At 41.5% G+C, this 18931-nt stretch overlaps 1 protein-coding gene across 1 annotated transcript in view; it reads left to right on the forward strand.

The window, feature by feature from the left end:
• The first annotated feature begins 2967 nt into the window (after positions 1 to 2967).
• Positions 2968 to 18931, forward strand: part of SYNPR (synaptoporin) — an 85099-nt gene continuing 69135 nt past the window's right edge. The window contains exons 1-2 of the mRNA XM_089676032.1: positions 2968 to 3158; positions 7697 to 7825. Coding sequence (XP_089532158.1) covers positions 2968 to 3158; positions 7697 to 7825 — 320 coding nt within the window. The remainder of the gene's footprint in view (positions 3159 to 7696; positions 7826 to 18931) is intronic.

Here is an 18931-nt window from a genome sequence, read left to right on the forward strand (position 1 = left end):
TGTTACACAGGCTGAGATAGTTTCTGGTGTTAACAGTTTTACCGCTGTGTGAAGAGAAAAACTACCCAGAATTATACCTGCAATTAGACAGGGTAAACTGCGGTCAACGATGCTGATGGGTGTTGATTAGAGATATTTTCTCTGCCAGTGACCTGTTTGTAATCATGTTTTTCCATTATGTGTAAAGATAGATAGATAGATAAGAGAGATAGATAGATAGATAGATAGATAGATAGATAGATAGATAGATAGATAGATAGATAGATAGATAGATAGAGAGAGAGAGAGATAGATAGATAGATAGATAGATAGATAGATAGATAGATAGATAGATAGATAGATAGATAGATAGATAGATAAGAGAGATAGATAAGAGAGATAGATAGATAAGAGAGGTAGATAGATAAGATAAGATAAGACAGATAGATAAGAGAGATAGATAAGAGAGATAGATAGATAGATAGATAGATAGATAGATAGATAGATAGATAAGAGAGATAGATAAGATAGATTAGATAGATAAGATAGATAGATAGATAGATAGATAGATAGATAGATAGATAGATAGATAGATAGATAGATAGATAGATAGATAGATTAGTCAGATAAGAGAGATGGATAGATAGATAGATAGATAGATAGATAGATAGATAGATAGATAGATAGATAGAAACATAGATAGATAGATAGATAGATAGATAGATAGATAGATAGATAGATAGATAGATAAGAGAGATAGATAAGAGAGATAGATAGATAAGAGAGATAGATTAGATAGAAAGATAGATTAGTCAGATAAGAGAGATAGATAGATAGACAGACAGACAGACAGACAGACAGACAGACAGACAGACAGACAGATAGATAGATAGATAGATAGATAGATAGATAGATAGATAGATAGATAGATAGATAGATAGATAAGAGAGATAGATAGATAGATAGATAGATAGATAGATAGATAGATAGATAGATAGATAGATAGATAGATAAGAGAGATAGAAAGATAGATTAGTCAGATAAGAGAGATAGATAGATAGATAGATAGACAGACAGACAGACAGACAGACAGACAGACAGATAGATAGATAGATAGATAGATAGATAGATAGATAGATAGATAGATAGATAAGAGAGATAGATAGATAGATAGATAGATAGATAGATAGATAGATAGATAGATAGATAAGAGAGATAGATAAGATAGATTAGATAGATAAGATAGATAGATAGATAGATAGATAGATAGAAAGATAGATTAGTCAGATAAGAGAGATGGATAGATAGATAGATAGATAGATAGATAGATAGATAGATAGATAGATAAGAGAGATAGATAAGAGAGATAGATAGATAAGAGAGATAGATTAGATAGAAAGATAGATTAGTCAGATAAGAGAGATAGATAGATAGACAGACAGACAGACAGACAGACAGACAGACAGACAGACAGACAGACAGACAGATAGATAGATAGATAGATAGATAGATAGATAGATAGATAGATAGATAGATAGATAGATAGATAGATAGATAAGAGAGATAGATAGATAGATAGATAGATAGATAGATAGATAGATAGATAGATAGATAGATAGATAGATAGATAAGAGAGATAGAAAGATAGATTAGTCAGATAAGAGAGATAGATAGATAGATAGATAGACAGACAGACAGACAGACAGACAGACAGACAGACAGACAGACAGATAGATAGATAGATAGATAGATAGATAGATAGATAGATAGATAGATAGATAGATAGATAAGAGAGATAGATAGATAGATAGATAGATAGATAGATAGATAGATAGATAGATAGATAGATAGATAGATAGATAGATAAGAGAGATAGATAAGATAGATTAGATAGATAAGATAGATAGATAGATAGAAAGATAGATTAGTCAGATAAGAGAGATGGATAGATAGATAGATAGATAGATAGATAGATAGATAGATAGATAGATAGAAACATAGATAGATAGATAGATAGATAGATAGATAGATAGATAGATTTTACACTTTTACCGAGGAAGTCTTCACTTTGGCCCAGCTCCTATGTCTCCATTTTGGCCCATCACTATAGTTATATAGTTACATCGGTTGTAAAATTGAAAACAAGTGTCCTCAGACCTAGTGAAGGTGCTAATTTGCATAGGGCTGGATTCACCAAGCATTCAAATATTTGGTGAATTCAAACTTTGCAGCTAATTCCTTTGAATTGGAGTGTGACTCCTGTGGTTAAATTCTGGCCATTTGTAGCTAATAAGCAAAATGTTGTCATCAGAAAAGGACATGGGGAGCTGGACACTGTTATGGGAACACTTTAAAAAGGGAAAATAATTTTTAATAATACCATACAGCCAAGAGAGGGTCCTTTAAAAGTGGCCTTGAGGACACAAATAGACTAAGACAACATAAGTTTTATCTTGAAATAAACATTAGAATGTATTACATGAGAGACAATAGCCACAGATATTCCACAGGGGCTGAACAGTATGTAAGTAGCTTGGTTAGGTCACAATTTAAGGGGGATCAACAAGGCACGGCTTTTCTTAAACTCGATATTAAATTGTATAATCTGAGAGACAATAGCTACAAATATTGTACAGTGGCTGGACAGTATGTATGCAGCTTGGTTAAGCTGCAGTTTAAATGGGATCAACAAGACAGGGTTAACCTTGAAAAAAATATAAGAGTGAATCTTCTGAGAGACAATAGCCACAAATACTGAAGCACTGGAATAGGCTGCAAACTCTGAGGCATAACACAGAATGTATTCTACTATAACTATCAAAATTTTGCAATTGCATTTGAGCAGCAGAAACATTGTGTGGCACCTTTGCTGGACTAGTCCACAAACTGTGAGGCACAATAGGCTTTATCCTGCTAAAAACATTAGAGATTTTGCAGCTGTGAATTGTGGAACCTTTGCTGTCCTGGATCACCAGAATAGGCCAGGAGATGTGGAAGGCATCAATTTTTGGGGGCTGGGTGACACTAAAACGTTTGGTCTATAGCATCAGCAGCTGGGGTTTCGTAGTTATTGGTAAAACAAGACTGGTTCATTTTAACAAGACAATCCACATCGTCAGGAGACAGACATATTCATCTCTCTATAACAAAACCTCCGACTACATTGAAGGCCCTCTCAGGTAGGACCCTGTCTGCAAGGAAATCCAAAAGTTCCAGCTGTGCAAGCTTCAGCCAGTGGTACAGCCTGGACACTCAAGAATCCATGGGGTCCTCATTTCTGAGAATGTCTACATCAGCCATGGGCCAGATGTGGTCAGGAATCATGATTCAGGCACTGCCTGTGAATGGTGCCCGCAGCTGGGACTGGCTGATGTAGTTTAAAATAACTCTGAAAATCAGCACTGAGGTAGCCACCGCTACTCCTCCATTCAAGGGGTCATCAGAGGGGATTCTGCCTCTATCAGGAATACTGCAAATAGGTTTTTATGCAGCACTTCCTCAAAGTGCTACATTTTAGGGTCTAAAAGGATAGCAACGCATTTGTGGTTTCTTTCTTTAAGAACCTGAATCTTGAATTCCTTTTGCAGCCATTTGAGTGTAAAAGGCCCCTCTTGCAACAAATGACTTGCAGTAGAAGTCCCTGAGACAGCGCTGTCCTCAGTAATCTTACCCCACCCATGTAGAACACCCACTGTTTGGGAAATGTCCCTCTTGAAATCTTCCCGTTGCTTTCTCCTCATGGTCAGAACTCTAACCCTCTTTTTTCTGATATTACTTCTTGGCTTACTGCTGCCTTTGTCTCACAGTGAGGAACAAGGAGAAGGAAGAATGCACTCCAGCCCAGGAGATAGCAGTGGCCTGTACCTGTAAGGCCATGATCAGGGCTGCTGTTAGAAACCACGGGGCCCCATACAGAAAAACCTAACAGGGCCCCCCCAAAAAAATGGACACAGTTTGCTATGCTTTGGCTATAAATGAATGTTTGGTACCAATCGCTCATTGCGTTCATTCAGGAAAGAAACGGCTGGTAAATGTGACATATTTCCTGGACTCTTGCCCCGCTCTACATCCTGAAGGATCCTATTGTGTGCTTGAAACTGCTGGTAGGAAGGAGGGGGGGATAGCTGACAGCACTGCGGGGGTGGGGGCACAGAGGGGGCCTGAGAAGCATAGGGAAATGTATGGTGCACAGGGAGGGTAATAAGGTGTGACAGGGAAGCAGTTACTGGAACCGATCCCCTGTACAGCTCTGTCTCTGCAGCAGCTGAAAGTCAGCAGGAGGGAGAGGAGAAGAAGCCAACTTTCAGCTGCTGCAGAGAGTCATACAGGGGATCGGTTCCAGGAATTTCCCCCTGCTGTGCCGATCACCCTCCCTGCCCACATCTGATTCACCCAGCTGTCTGGGCCCCCCTGCTGGTCTGGGCCCCAGACAGGAGGACTGGTGGTACCCCCTTATCCACAGCCCTGGCCACGATACCAAACAATTAGGATTGCTTTTCCCTCCATTTCTTTGCAAGCGCTGCCTGTCTCTTGGCTAAATCCTCTGTTGCTGCTGTTCCACCTCTCCCTCAAAGTCTGCCACCTCATCATCCACCCTCTCCGCAACACTACAGCCCACTTTGCAGTAATCTCCAGCCGCTGAAACATTACTGCCTCTTGCTGCTCCCTGTCTGATAATAGGTAATATATTGGCGCTGGAGAGGTGGGGTTAAATATTACAGTCCCATAGGTAGTAGGGAGGTATTCAGCTATTTGGATAGCACAGTCATGAGGCAGCACCCTATAGAGATAAGCTGGACTCTGTAGTGGAATATAAGAGGAGAGAGAGGGGCGCCAGACTAAGTGCAGTATTTGACAATCATTTATTGCACACAATGCTATTTAACTCACTAGAGGTAAGTAGTTAGCAGGCATGGATACATCTGGATGACATCTCTATGTATCCATGCCTGCTAACTACTTACCTCTTGTGAGTTACATACCATTGTGTGCAATAAATGATTGTCAAATACTGCACTTAGTCTGGCGCCCCTCTCTCTCCTGTACTTTCCCTGCCTGATAATCCCTCCCTATGTGGCCATGGTGCTATCTCCCTTATCCTCAATATGTGAAAGGAGGAATGATTGTACATGACTAAGATGATCCTTCTACAGCAAGTCGGTGACCGTGTGATCAAATAATTCCACTCATATCCAATTTGCAGGGTTATGGCAGGAATAGCAGAACAGGAGGAGGAAGAATTGGGTGCATTAGCAGCACTTGCAGACAACTGTCCGCTGTACGTCTGGGAGGATGAAGATGGGGCAGGCTTCATCAGCCACTCAACTGCTCTCTGCACACCTGGAAACCACAGCTACTCTATTAAAGAAAATGCAGATATGCCATGCCTCATAAGGGTGTCAAACTGGCAGCTCTCCGGCTGTTGCGAAACTACAACTCCCATCATGCCTCTGTCTTTGGGAGTCACGCTTGTAACTGTCAATTTTGCAATGCCTCATGGGACTTGAAGTTTGGCAACAGCTGGAGGGCCGCCAGTTTGACACCCGTGCAAGATGGTGCTGCCTGACTACTGCTTTGTCCTGAAGAACCTGCTCACCCTCTAGTCGCCCCGCATGGATAACTTCAGCCTCACTTTAGTCCTACTTGACACTTTTTAGATAAAGGGGATTGCCTACATTTACTGTCAGCTATGGCAATAAGCTGGATAAATATGTGGATCTTTGATGCACAGAGCTTTACTACACAAGTATGCGATGGTGTGCTGCCAACAAAGAGCAGCTTTTCCTTTGTAAGCAACACATGTTTGCTGCGCACCACAGAATAAAAAAAGACCATAGCAACAGAAAATAATATTACCTCCCCCAAAAATGAACCCTAAAGCACTAAACCCCAACCTCTTAAACCTAGTAGAAAATCAAAAATTATGAATAAACATTGAGAAAATCCCCTGGATTGACTTCGAACCTGAACCTCATCTCTACTCAGAACCTGAAGATCACAGATGATCCAAAGGAAGGCCATGATAAGTAGCCTTACTGACCAACAGTAGGGTGCAAAAGAACTTTCCTGCTGACGTTGCTGTTTGAGTAAGATAGCACAAAGGCTTTCAGGGTGCTACTAAAAAAAGTGAAAGCTGCCTGAAGGTGTCTTTAGTAGGATTACAGTGGTGGGTATCTACTTTTGCGTTTGCATTTTAAATAGAACGCCTTACCTTCCTAGAATTGCTTATTTGTTTATATTATTCTCATAGTTGTATAGGGGGGTTTACCTTTTGTGGTCCCTTTGTAAACAATATTCCATGGCTGATTTTAGACACTATTCTGGTATAATGGTCCTGATAGAGTTGTCGATCTATAGTCACACTCCAATACTATATTTCTCTGGCAGTTACCTATGATGATGTTCTGGGTGGCAAGAGACAGTCATAGGACCTTCTGTATGGTCAACAAGGCATATAGCCTGCAGTTTCCTGAGATCCATATTTATGCCAAAGAGAAATCAAAAGAAAGGAAAACAGTTGCTAAGTGTATTAGGGCTTTAGAAAAATAAAGTTAAAAGCCAAATTAATTCTGCTTACTCTCAGAAGCACTGAAGTCTTCAGAGTCTTTCTCTCAGGAGCTCCTCTCACCAGGGGCGGACTGACCATTCGAGCAATTGGGCACTGCCCGAGGGCCCGGGGTCAGTAGGAGGCCCCATGAAATGCCCCTGGTACCTTTTTTATAGGCTTTTTTGAGTGTGGGCAAGGGCACAAGGGGCCCCATGATCCCCTATTGCCCGGGGGCCCCATGAGTTGTCAGTCCGCCTCTGCCTCTCACCCTGCCTAATATTCCACAGTGCCTGCTCTGAGTTTACATTAAAAGGCAGGAAGAAAGGAAGAGGCAGTGGAGAACTGAGCTGCTTAGTTACTGCTGGAGGGATGAACAGGGTGAGCTGGGCTGCTTAATCACTGCTGGGAGAAGTGCGAGCTGATAGGTCACTGCTGGGAGGGGGAACAAGGGTATCTGAGCCACACTGGGAGGGATGACATGGGGAGCTGAGCTGCTGAACCACTACTGAGAGGGATAACAGGGGGAGCTGTCCTGCTGAGTCACTGCTGGGAGGAGGAAAAAGGGTACCTGTGCTGCTGAGCTACACTGACAGATAACAGGGAGAACTGATCTGCTAAGTCACTGCTGGGAGGGGGAGGCAAGGTGAGCCGAGTTCCTGAGTCAGTGCTGAGATGACGTGCAGGGTTAGCTAAGCAGTTCAAAGAATGACTTGAACCGCATTATTGCTTCTGTTGTGAACTTTGAGGATAAATTGCACCTCAGTGCCCACTGTTACAGAGGTCAGTGAAGGCCCTGTTTTAAAGCTCTTTTACCAATATGAATATGTGGAATATGTGAATAGTTAAATGTCAGTTGCCTGGGTGCAACTTTACTTTGGAATATATTTATATATCCCAAAGTTGCTGACATCACTTCCAGAGCAGGCTCCATGGACCAGGAACAGTCCACCACTAGAAAATGGGGGGAGTGCTGTTTACCAGAGGATTAAAGGATCAGGTGAGTATATGCTTTCTGCTCACCCATAGACAACACAAGCAGTGGACCCATGCACTGCATGGGACAAAAAAAAATTTGCCTGGAGTTCAGCTTTAAGTTCATCTAAGGCTAAATCAATTTTTGTTGGTTATTTCTTTTGCAAAGCATGATTAATGAAATCGTTCCTTCCTTCCTCAGCTTTTTGCAATCTTTGCATTTGCAACATGTGGTGGTTACTCCGGAGAACTAAGAGTCAGCGTGGACTGTGCCAACAGAACCCAGAGCGACCGCCGCATTGACATCCAAGTCGCTTACCCATTCAGGTAACACTTTACAGCCATTTATTGTTAATAGATGACCTGTAGGCTCACTGCTAAAGATAAACTCAGTGAGGCCAATGACAATGGAGACGTTGCAAGAATAAATTAAATCAACACTTCTTGCTGTACCTTACTAACTTATATGTAAAGATAGTGTTTTAGGCAGGGGTATGACTAGAAATCACCGACTCGCAATATTTTGTGTCTACTTATCTTTTTCCTTCTCTCCCACCAATTATTTCCTTAGTTATCACAAAATCCAAAGCACCATAAGCCATTCCCATTCACAAAAGTGTCTTCTAAGCTGCCCAGTAGTAACCAATCTGTATTAAAGTTGCAATGATAAATGATAGTTGGGGGAAGAAAGCTTGAATCTATTTGACTTCTATAAAGAAATTTAAATACGTCTTATTAAGTGAAATCATGGGTAAAAAAAATTACATACAGTATACAGTATGATATGCAGTTTGTCATGAGTATTAACATATCTCTTTTTTCCTGAGTCCCCTATTACCTGCTATGGCCTGATGATTAAATAGAATTAATACATTAAAATCTAAACTATATGCTGAAAGACACACATTAATGCAGCTCTGAAATCAATAATTCATCATTAAATCGGTATTAAACCCAGAAATGAAAATGTAATTTCTTGCAGTTCACTAAGTTTTTAATGTGTGGGCTGCACTTGTTTTCTTATTCTAGGCATTTTGTCCTTTATTTTTACCTCGTGATCTGGCCAGTAACACACTAATGGCAGGAATACATGATAAGAAAATTGTACGAAAAAATTTTGTTGATCAATTGATCGACCGATTTTCTTGTTGATGAGCAGGATGTTATAACCGATAATGATATTGTGAACGAAAAAATACGGTTGAACAACAGTGAAAAATGTTGTCGTTTCACATGCGAACGACCGATTTTCTATGTGGTGGTATGACGGTTGTCTGAAAAAAAATCTATCAAGCGCTATCACACATGAGCGGAAACAGAAGATGACCCGGATGTTTATGTCCAAGGATCCAGAAATCCAATTTATTCCAATTATGTTCAAATGTCCAAGGATCCATAAATCTAATTTATTCCAAGGATTTATGTCCAATCGCTCATTTTAGTCGGCAGGGCATTGAGCGCTCATTCTGGGTGGAAGGGCATGGCTACAAGGTCACACACACTGTATCACTTCCACTTGTATGGAAGACATCAACACTACATATTGCTCGACGAACTATTTTTTTCGACTTTATATATACATTTTTTTGGGGGGGACTTTTTATTTATAGTATTTTAATTTTAATATATAATTTATTTGCGCTGTGGAGTGTTTAAAACTTTATTGGATTGTTTTTTTTAGAAAAGCGGCATTTACATTTCTGAAAGTTTATATATATTTTTCTGTGGCGCAAGTTTATATTTATTTAATTTTATTCGATTGGTTAATATGGGCCATGATTTTGACAAACTAATGAACTCCAATCGGTCGTTGGATGACCTATTGGTCAATTTTATTACCATGTATTCCTGCCATTAGGGTGTCTCCATTCCACTGGAGGAGCAATAGAAACATCTATTGACAGCAGCACTGTGAATCTGAGGTGAGAGTAGTATTAGATGTACTAGCAGATTTAGAAGGACTTGACTAACAAATTAAAGCTGAATCCTTGCCAAAGCAGTTACAAAAACAATTTAATTCCCCTTTTTGGCATAAAGGTTTTACATGAATAAATAAAAACAGTTTATTGTAAGCTCCCCCATCAGTGGTAAATGGTTTGTCTCACCCCTCTAACTGCCAATTTTGGACAGCTTTTTTTGTTAAAGGAAGTTAAAAAAATGATAGACTTACAGGCAGGAGCACCAGGTGATTTTTAAGGGGATAAAAAAGACTAAAAAAGAAAATCAATGCACCACATTTAAGGATTTGTAAACTGCAATATATAACATTTCTGTTTTGGGGTTTAATACTGCTTTAAATGTATTTTTAAATGGCCCGTGTTCTGCCCATGTTCTGCTTTATGTTATTCAAAAAACAAAGCCTAACTGTTTTTTTAAGCAGTTACAGCATCACATTTTTTTTAATTTGAAACCAAAGTTTAACCTATATAAATAAATGTTGACCATTGTAGATGTGTTTGTCCCAACCGCTGTAACTGTCACTGGACAGCGTGGCCTGATTTTAAATGTGGAGACAACTATTGATAAAGGAAGGTGAAATTAAAACAATGGTATACCTACTATGGTGAGAGGCAGGATGACATCATCAAAAGGACAGTATCCATGCATCGTCATATTCTGCTGGAAATGCCACCAGGAGCCTCCATATGCAATTACCAATCCAAACACAAAAACATTGTTAAATCTTAAATTGATAGAAAAGCATTATGGATAAGTGATAGTTTTGGGTAATAAAAAGAAATTCTGAAATGTACATTTGTTCTCAATAATGAAATGTTCAAACCCCAAATTCCTGTGCCAGGTTTTGGGTGTTCAAAAGTAGTGACTTGGCTTGATGTACAATATATATATATATACAGTCATGGCCGAAATTGTTGGCACCCTTGATATTTTTCCTGAAAATCAAGTATTTCACACAAAAAAGGTATTGCATTAACACATGTTTTGCTATACACATGTTTATTCCCTTTGTATGTATTGGAACAAATATAAAACAGAGGCAGAAAAGCAAATATGACATAATGTCACACAAAACCCCAAAAATGGGCTGGACAAAAGTATTGGCACCCTTAACTTAATATTTGGTTGCACACCCTTTGGAAAACATAACTGAAATCAGTCGCTTCCTATAACCATCAATAAGCTTCTGACACCTCTCACCCGGAATTTTGGACCACTCTTCCTTTGCAAACAGCTCCAGGTCTCTCTTATTGGAAGGACACCTTTTCCCAACAGCAATTTTAAGATCTCTCCACAGGTGTTCAATGGGATTTAGATCTGGGCTCATTGCTGGCCACTTCAGAACTCTCCAGCGCTTCTTTGCCATCCATTTCTGAGTGCTTTTTGACGTATGTTTGGGGTCATTGTCCTGCTGGAAGACCCAGGATCTTGGACGCAAACCCAGCTTTCTGACACTGGGCCCTACAGTGCGACCCAAAATCCTTTGGTAATCCTCAGATTTCATGATGCCTTGCACACAGTCAAGGCACCCAGTGCCAGAGGCAGCAAAACAACCCCAAAACATCATTGAACCTCCACCATATTTTACCGTAGGTACTGTGTTTTGTTCTTTGTAGGCCTCATTCCGTTTTCGGTAAACAGTAGAATGATGTGCTTTACCGAAAAGCTCTATCTTGGTCTCATCTGTCCACAAGACGTTTTCCCAGAAGGCTTTTGGCTTACTCAAGTACATTTTGGCAAACTGTAGTCTTGCTTTTTTATGTCTCTGTGTCAGCAGTGGGGTCCTCCTGGGTCTCCTGCCATAGCGTTTCATTTCATTTAAATGTCGACGGATAGTTCGCGCTGACACTGATGCTCCCTGAGCCTGCAGGACAGCTTGAATGTCTTTGGAACATGTTTGGGGCTGCTTATCCACCATCCGGACTATTCTGCGTTGCAATCTTTCATCAATTTTCCTCATCCGTCCACGACCAGGGAGATTAGCTACAGTGCCATGGGTTGCAAACTTCTTGATAATGTTGCGCACTGTGGACAAAGGCAAATCTAGTTCTCTGGAGATGGACTTGTAACCTTGAGATTGTTGATATTTTGCCACAATTTTGGTTCTCAGGTCCTCAGACAGTTCTCGTCTCCTCTTTCTGTTGTCCATGCTTAGTGTGGCACAGACAGACACACAATGCAAAGGTTAAGTGAACGTCTCTCCTTTTTATCTGCTTTCAGGTGTGATTTCTATATTGCCCACACCTGTTACTTGCCCCAGGTGAGTTTACAGGAGCATCACATGCTTGTAACATTCTTATTTATCCGCAGTTGTGAAAGGGTGCCAATACTTTTGTCCAGCCCATTTTTGGAGGTTTGTGTGACATTATGTCGAATTTGCTTTCTTTCCTCCCTTTTTTTGTTTTGTCCCAATACACACAAAGGGAATAAACATGTGTATAGCAAAACATGTGTTAATGCAATACGTTTCGTGAGAAATACATGATTTCCTGGAGAAATATCAAGGGTGCCAACAATTTCGGCCATGACTGTATATATATATATTTAAAAGGGGTGAGCATAAACACATGCTTTATGAGATTGCTGGATACTTATATACCCAGGGGCGGACTGACCATTTGGAAACTCGGGCACTGCCCTAGGGCCCGGGGTCAGTAGGGGGCCCCATGAGATGTCCCTGGTACCTTTTTCATAGGCTTTTTGGAGTTTGGGGAAGGACACAGGGGCCCCATGATCCCCTATTGCCCGGGGGCCCCATGAGTTGTCAGTCCGCCCCTGTATATACCTGATAACTATATAACAAGTCAGGGTTTTAATAGGATACATTTTGTGATTTCACCAGCTCCTCATTTTAAAGCCATCTTCTACTTTTTAATTAGACCATGGTTCTTTAAGAGGTCAGTGATGTATTCATGTCCCGCAAACACTCCCCAACCTCTGCTAAACATGAGTCCTGAACTTTCCCTGTTTGATGAATGGTTCACATTAGAATCATGCGTTGATTAAGCTTGGGCTATAATTAATATCTCCACAACAGGTTGGAACTGACTTGCAGGACTCCGATCAGCTCATATTATTTCTGAAGGATCTCAGCGAGGACTGTGAGATTCAGTTTATCTTCTGTCCTCGGTTAATTGTGAGGCTTATTGGTGACTGATGATAGGGGAGATCACAGCCATCTGCAGCTGGAAACTTGACAATACACAGAGTATTGGTTGGTACTTGCAGAAATAAAATCTGCAATGATATCTTTAAAAAGTTTATGGATTTTAATTAAACTTTGTGAAATAATTATCTTTTAATGTAAATGGGACGCTAGTGAGAGCGAAAGAAATTACTTCCAGATTAGAGCATAACTCCAGTAGCCAATGGGGAGTTTGACTAGCCAATGGGAATATTTCCCCTCATTTCATGCGTGGTCACCAAAGGGTGAAGACAAATAGTAATATACACTGATCAAAAAAATTAAATTAAAGGAGTATAGTATCAAGTCAATTAAACTCCTGGGATATTGATCTGGTCAGTTAAGTAGCAGAGGGGGTTGTTAATTTGTTAATCAGTTTAAGCTACTTTGGTGTTAATGAAATTAACAGGTGCACTAGATGGGCAACAATGAGACAACCCCAAAACAGGAATGATTTTACAGGTGGAGGCCACTGACATTTTTTCCTTACTCATCTTTTCTGACAGTCTTTTACTAGTTTTGCTTTTGTCTAGGGTCAGTGTCACTACTGGTAGCATGAGGCGATACCTGGACCATACAGAGATTGAACAGGCAGTTCAACTCCTCCAGGATGGCACATCATAACTTGCCATTGCCAAAAGGTTTGCTGTGTCTCCCAGCACAGTCTCAAGAGCACGGAGGAGATTCCGGGAAACAGGCAGTTATTCTAGGAGAGCTGGACAGGGCCTTAGAAAGTCCTTGCCCATCAGCAGGACCGCTATCTGCTCCTTTGTGCAAGGAGGAACAGGATGAGCATTGCCAGACCCCTACAAAATGACCTCCAGCAGGCCACTGGTGTGAATGTCTCTGACCAAACAATCAGAAACAGACATCACGAGGGTGGCCTGAGGGCCCGACGTCCTCTAGTGGGCCCTGTGTTCACTGCCCGGCACCATAGAGCTCGACTGCCATTGAACACCAGAGGTCCACCACTGGTGCCCTGTGCTTTTCACAGATGAGAGCAGGTTTACCCTTTGCACGTGTGACAAGACATGAAAGGGTCTTGAGAAGTCATGGAGAACATTATGCTGCCTGTAACAATGTTCACTGTTTTGGTGATGGGTCAGTGATGGTCTGGGGAGGCATATCCATGGAGGGACGCACAGACCTCTATAGGCTAGACAATGGCACCCTAACTGCCATTAGGTATTGGGATGAAATCCTTGGACCCATTTGATTTTCGGGGTGTCTTTGAATTTAGTCCTCTGTAGGTTGATAACTTTTATTTCCATCAAACGATGGGGCATCCTTACGTTCCTAACACATTACTCAGTCCATATCAGTATAGATATCCAGCATGATATTTTCCCCATTGAGATCTGACGTGTTTTCAAAGTGTTTCTTTAATTTTTTTGAGTAGTGTATATGTTTTGTAATTGAGTGGGAAACTTCTGTCAGTTTTTTATTGCTCAGTACGAGGTGGTATCAAAATGTTTAGAGACTAGCTAAAGAACTTTATTTACTTATTATTTATTTATTTACACACTATCACCTTCAAAATAGTCCCCTTGCACGCACTACAGTGCTCTAAGCATTCCTCTCACTATTGGAATGCGTCCTATAAGTCTTCTTTTCAAAGCGTGTGAAGCACCTTTTGCTATTTGCCCTGGATCTCCACAATATTTTCAAAACAGCGACCTTTGAGCTGGATCTTCATCTTCAGGAAGAGGGAGAAGTCCGCAGGAGCCAAATATGGGGAATAGGGTGTGTGTGGAAGTGAAATCATTGCAGCCTGGGGACAAACTTGGCAGCAACACTGCGCATGTTAAAATCAATGGCAGCAATGTTGTGGACTGTTCTTCGACGATCATCACGCACAAGTTGCCAAATGGTTTCAACATATCAAAATATACATCATCTTCCAGTGATGTTCTTCTGCTCTTGAAGCATATGTGCCACTCAAAAGATCTCCAATGATTCATTGCAGCATCGCCATAAAGTTGCTGAATCATGTCAAACATCTCTGTGGCAAATTTGCTCAGTTTCACGCAAAATTTCTCATTTGCTCTTTGTTCTAGCTTTCTGTCCATGATGAAATAGCAGGCGTGATAACGCACGTGGTCAGAATTCCACAGTTGCACAGCTCCCGATGTACACAAGATAATGTCTTTTGGCACGCTAACTTATGAAGGTTGGTGCTTCCTGTGACTGCGTGCAGCCTTGTGCTGCCATCTGTTGGCATGTTACAAAACTAATCTCGAAACGTTTTGATACTACCTCATGTAGAAGGGGAACTGGATCTCTTAAAGGAGTAGGTGTTCTCCATCATGTCTTTAGCAGTGTAGATGAAATGATTATCCTTAGGCAACTCTCCTAGGATCTTTATCCTTAGGCAACTCTCCCAGGAGTGGTGGACTAAGGTCAGCTCTTGGCTTGAGTAGGGACTGGGTGTGCAAGGAGGCAAATAGAGGAAAATGCCAAAAGCAGACCAGAAGTCCAGATTTAAAGGAGATATTTGAATTTAATTTAATTTAAAACAAAAAAACATAAATACTTCCCTCCCTCCCTGCTGCAGCATTGGTCTGATGTTGCAGCTGTTCCCCACCAGCTCTAACCTTGAGAACTGAGTAATCACATGTGTATGACTCTGAGCAGACAGCAGTAACTGTCAATCAGTGCTCTGTGCTCTCCCCTTCCTGCGCTCACTGGAGTGAAGGAACAGGAACAGTTGTCTCAGGCTCTCAGTAGCAGGCTGAGAACTTAGCTATGGTTGGCTCCTGACATTATTGTTGAGATCCTTCTGAAGCATGGAGCTGATCTGTGACGTCAGATGACAGCAGACTTTAGCCTGCTGTCATCTGATTCTGAGTCACAGGAGAGCACAAGCAAGTATGGCCAAAATATCTTTGACCATACTTCTCTTTTAATTTTATTTAGACTCCTATTGTATAAATCCAACATGTTTTGTGGGTTCAGGAGGTCTTCCTTCAGCAGGGCTTGCTACTGTTGAACAAAGCTTGTGTTAGACCCATAAAACTGGAGGGATCCTGGGGGATAATTTGTATGATCGCTCCAGATGCCATTAAAGTGATTGTAAAGGCTCAGATCTTTTAAAATGAAAATAATAAACTTGTCATACTTACCTGCTCTGTGCAAAGATATTGCATAGAGCGGTCCTGATCTTCACTTCTGGGGTCCCTTGCAGGTGCTCTTGGCTCCTCCTCTTCTGAGTCTGCCCCCATAGCAAGCCAATTGCTTTGGGGGCAGACTTGCAAGCTCACTCCCTAGCCGAGCTATGTGTGTCCGTATACACACAAAATGTGGCTTGGCCCCATCCCCAGCTCCCTCATCGCAGGATTTGATTGACAGAAGCAGGAGCCAATGGCTGCCACTGTGTCCTGTGAGGAGAGAGAGAGACCAGTGAAACTGCTTTTGGGTACAGCGCTAGATTGAAAGAGGAACCAGGCAAGTATTTGAGGGGATGCCCCGGGGAAGTTGATACTGGAAGGTGGAAGGTGTTGCATGAGTATGCATTAAGGTAAACAGCCTTATGTCTGTAGGACCACTTTAAACAGTGCTAGGTACCCTTCAGGATCCCTCCTTTATCAGTCAGGTACACTCTTTATTCAATGGTACCAGCCCTGATGAAGGGGGACCCTTTGTATTTCTATGATATAAGATCAGAAATTAGAATTAGTGCCCGGGTGAATCAAAACAGAGACACAAAGTCAGAGAGATCCCTCCCCCTACCTCCTCTGCCTCCAGGAAGTCAGGTGCTGCCTGCCTATTTGCTGATTGGTGAATACTGAGTGAGAGGGCATGACTACCCAAGGGATGCCAGTCCATCTTGAGCCAATCAGTTGTGGGAGCATGTGGAGAGGTAGATGTGGGTGCAGCTTTGTTGTCTGAACAGCGGACCCGTCACAAGGACCACACAGCCTGGAGTGTGAAGAGTGGCTGTTGTAGACTCAACCGAAGCAAAGAGGAGCAGGGACAGACTGTCATGGAGACACAGAGCCAAGTGGAGAGAACCCAGTCAGAGGAGAGAGATCTGGAGCTAGTGTGCTGGAGGCCAGAGCGAGTCTGAGTCTAAGTGGTTACCTGGAGCAGACTGTGCTGGCCAGAGACATATCAAGCATCACCTGGAGCAATCAATAGAGGCCAGCAGAGCCAGCCTGAGTGGGCAAAAAAACCCAGCCAGAGCCAGAGGTAAATAATTTGCTGACCTGACACAGTCCTCTACCATGTCATCTTCATCCTGCACACAGCCATCTCCATCCTGCACACCACATTCTGCACCTATTTATGTAGTGGACACTCATCTCAGACTCTATTTAACCACACGGCTTTAACCTCCCTAGCGGTATTCCCGAGTGTAGCTCGGGGTAAAATGTCAGTACCAAAAGCGGTAACCCCGAGCTACACTCAGGGTTACCATGCGGCGCTGCATAGGGATTCCCTGCAGAGCTTACCTTGTCCTGCGCTCCCGCAATGTGTCCCCTGCAGCGTCCCCGGCCACCTCCTCCAGCCGATGCCGGCATCCGGCTTCTGTGTTCCGGTCCCTGTGACGTCGGGACGTACGGGGGCCACCGCCGGTAGGAAATTTGATTTTACATAGTAAAACATTGCTGTTTCAATCCATTTCACATACATTTTGTCCCTAGTGCTTTGTCCTGTGTCCTGCCTGCATTTTGACTGTTCTTTCTGCCTGGAAACTGAGAAAAGTCCATGTCGTCCAAAAAGTGTCCCTTTAGGTCAAAATCGGTTTTAGACCAGCTAGAGAACAGCGATAGTAAATCAGACCTACTTGCAGAATTGAGTGATAATGATTCGTGGGGAAATTCGTCATCAGACACTGAAAATGATTTTGTGACTTTGCTCAGCGATGTGCGAACTTGGCGCTATATTTCAAATTTCAGTGTTTTTGGTTTGATTATATTATTGAAATAAATGTATTATTATTATATTATTATTTTTTATGATTATTTATTAAATTATAATTTATGATTTCGTGTTTCAAATTTTATCATACCCAGGATATTTACTAGACTCTTGTTCGGACAGAATTCAGTGAGTTATTCCTAAAAATTACAGGCCTACAATAAAAAAATACATATTTCCATGCAAAATAATGGTACCGCTTTCAGCACCAAAAATCTGAAATAATCATACCGCCAGGGAGGTTAAGGGAAGCCCAATATTTAGTGTAATTTAAACCACACCCACTTTTTGCCACACCACACGACACAAGCCGCATTTGTATTTTTCTTGCTTCTTGTAGAACATCACTTCCTCCAGTATTTGATCTTGCGTAGGGCACAAAATAGTCTAGCACTGGCCCTGAATACACAGCCTCACTGTTCTTCCTCTAGTGAACCTCATTATTGCAATTGAAGATGGCAGGATAGATCAGGCTGGCACTTACTGGAGAATCTAAATGAAAAACCTTTAAATCTCACAAAAGAAACCCAGAATCTCAAGCTCTATGTAGAATTAAATGAAAAACCTTTAAACCTCACAAAAGAATCCCAAACTCTCAAGCTCTAAGGCACCACTTCCTCTAACTGCTAGTCATAGGAGATTTGGACACCAGGGGAAGTAGGGTCAGATATCCTAAAGTTCCTGTCAAACAGTTTTACACATTAACTCATCTGTTAATGAACACCATCACAGGACAGACAATAAACATCAATAGATAATCCTCACTGCTGCAAGGAAGGGAGAGTGGGGTTGCACAGGGAGCTGGTGTAATGCATAATAAGTGTCCACTACATAAATAGGTACTATATGCAATTAGGCATAGGATCAAAAAGATATTTGATGGCTTCCTGAGTAAAGTTTTTCCAGGTCTGAATAAAATGGGCACTAATTTTGTATCTTGCAGTAGTGGCTTTGTTAGTCACAGTCCAAATGTGTTAAACCATCGACAAATCAGGAGGCCTGGCTTAAAGGTATTTCTCATTGTCTCAGTCGTGAGATCAAGAAATATCTTGCTGAGATGATTGAAGTTCTCTTTCACAAGACCAATGTTTGTGAGTAAAAATAAACCTGTACTTTCTCCATACAAGACAAAGTAGCAGGTTTGTTTAAAGTGACCCAAAAGTAAAATAACCCCATCCTGTATAAGATTATCTGTACCTATACTTATTCAACGCCCACGTATTGAAACTCCATATGTTGCTGATTTAAGGCCACTACAGGTTTTCAGCAGTTTGGGTGTGTTGAATAACTTCTACCCGATTATGCACTAAGGTTCGTCCCACCAGCTCATAAGTACTGTAGTAACCTATGAACCAGTGGGAGAAACCACA

The sequence above is a fragment of the Staurois parvus genome, unplaced genomic scaffold (assembly GCF_062004578.1).
Source record: "Staurois parvus isolate SC_StPar_1 unplaced genomic scaffold, SC_StPar_1.0 ptg000162l, whole genome shotgun sequence".
Taxonomy (NCBI): domain Eukaryota; kingdom Metazoa; phylum Chordata; class Amphibia; order Anura; family Ranidae; genus Staurois; species Staurois parvus.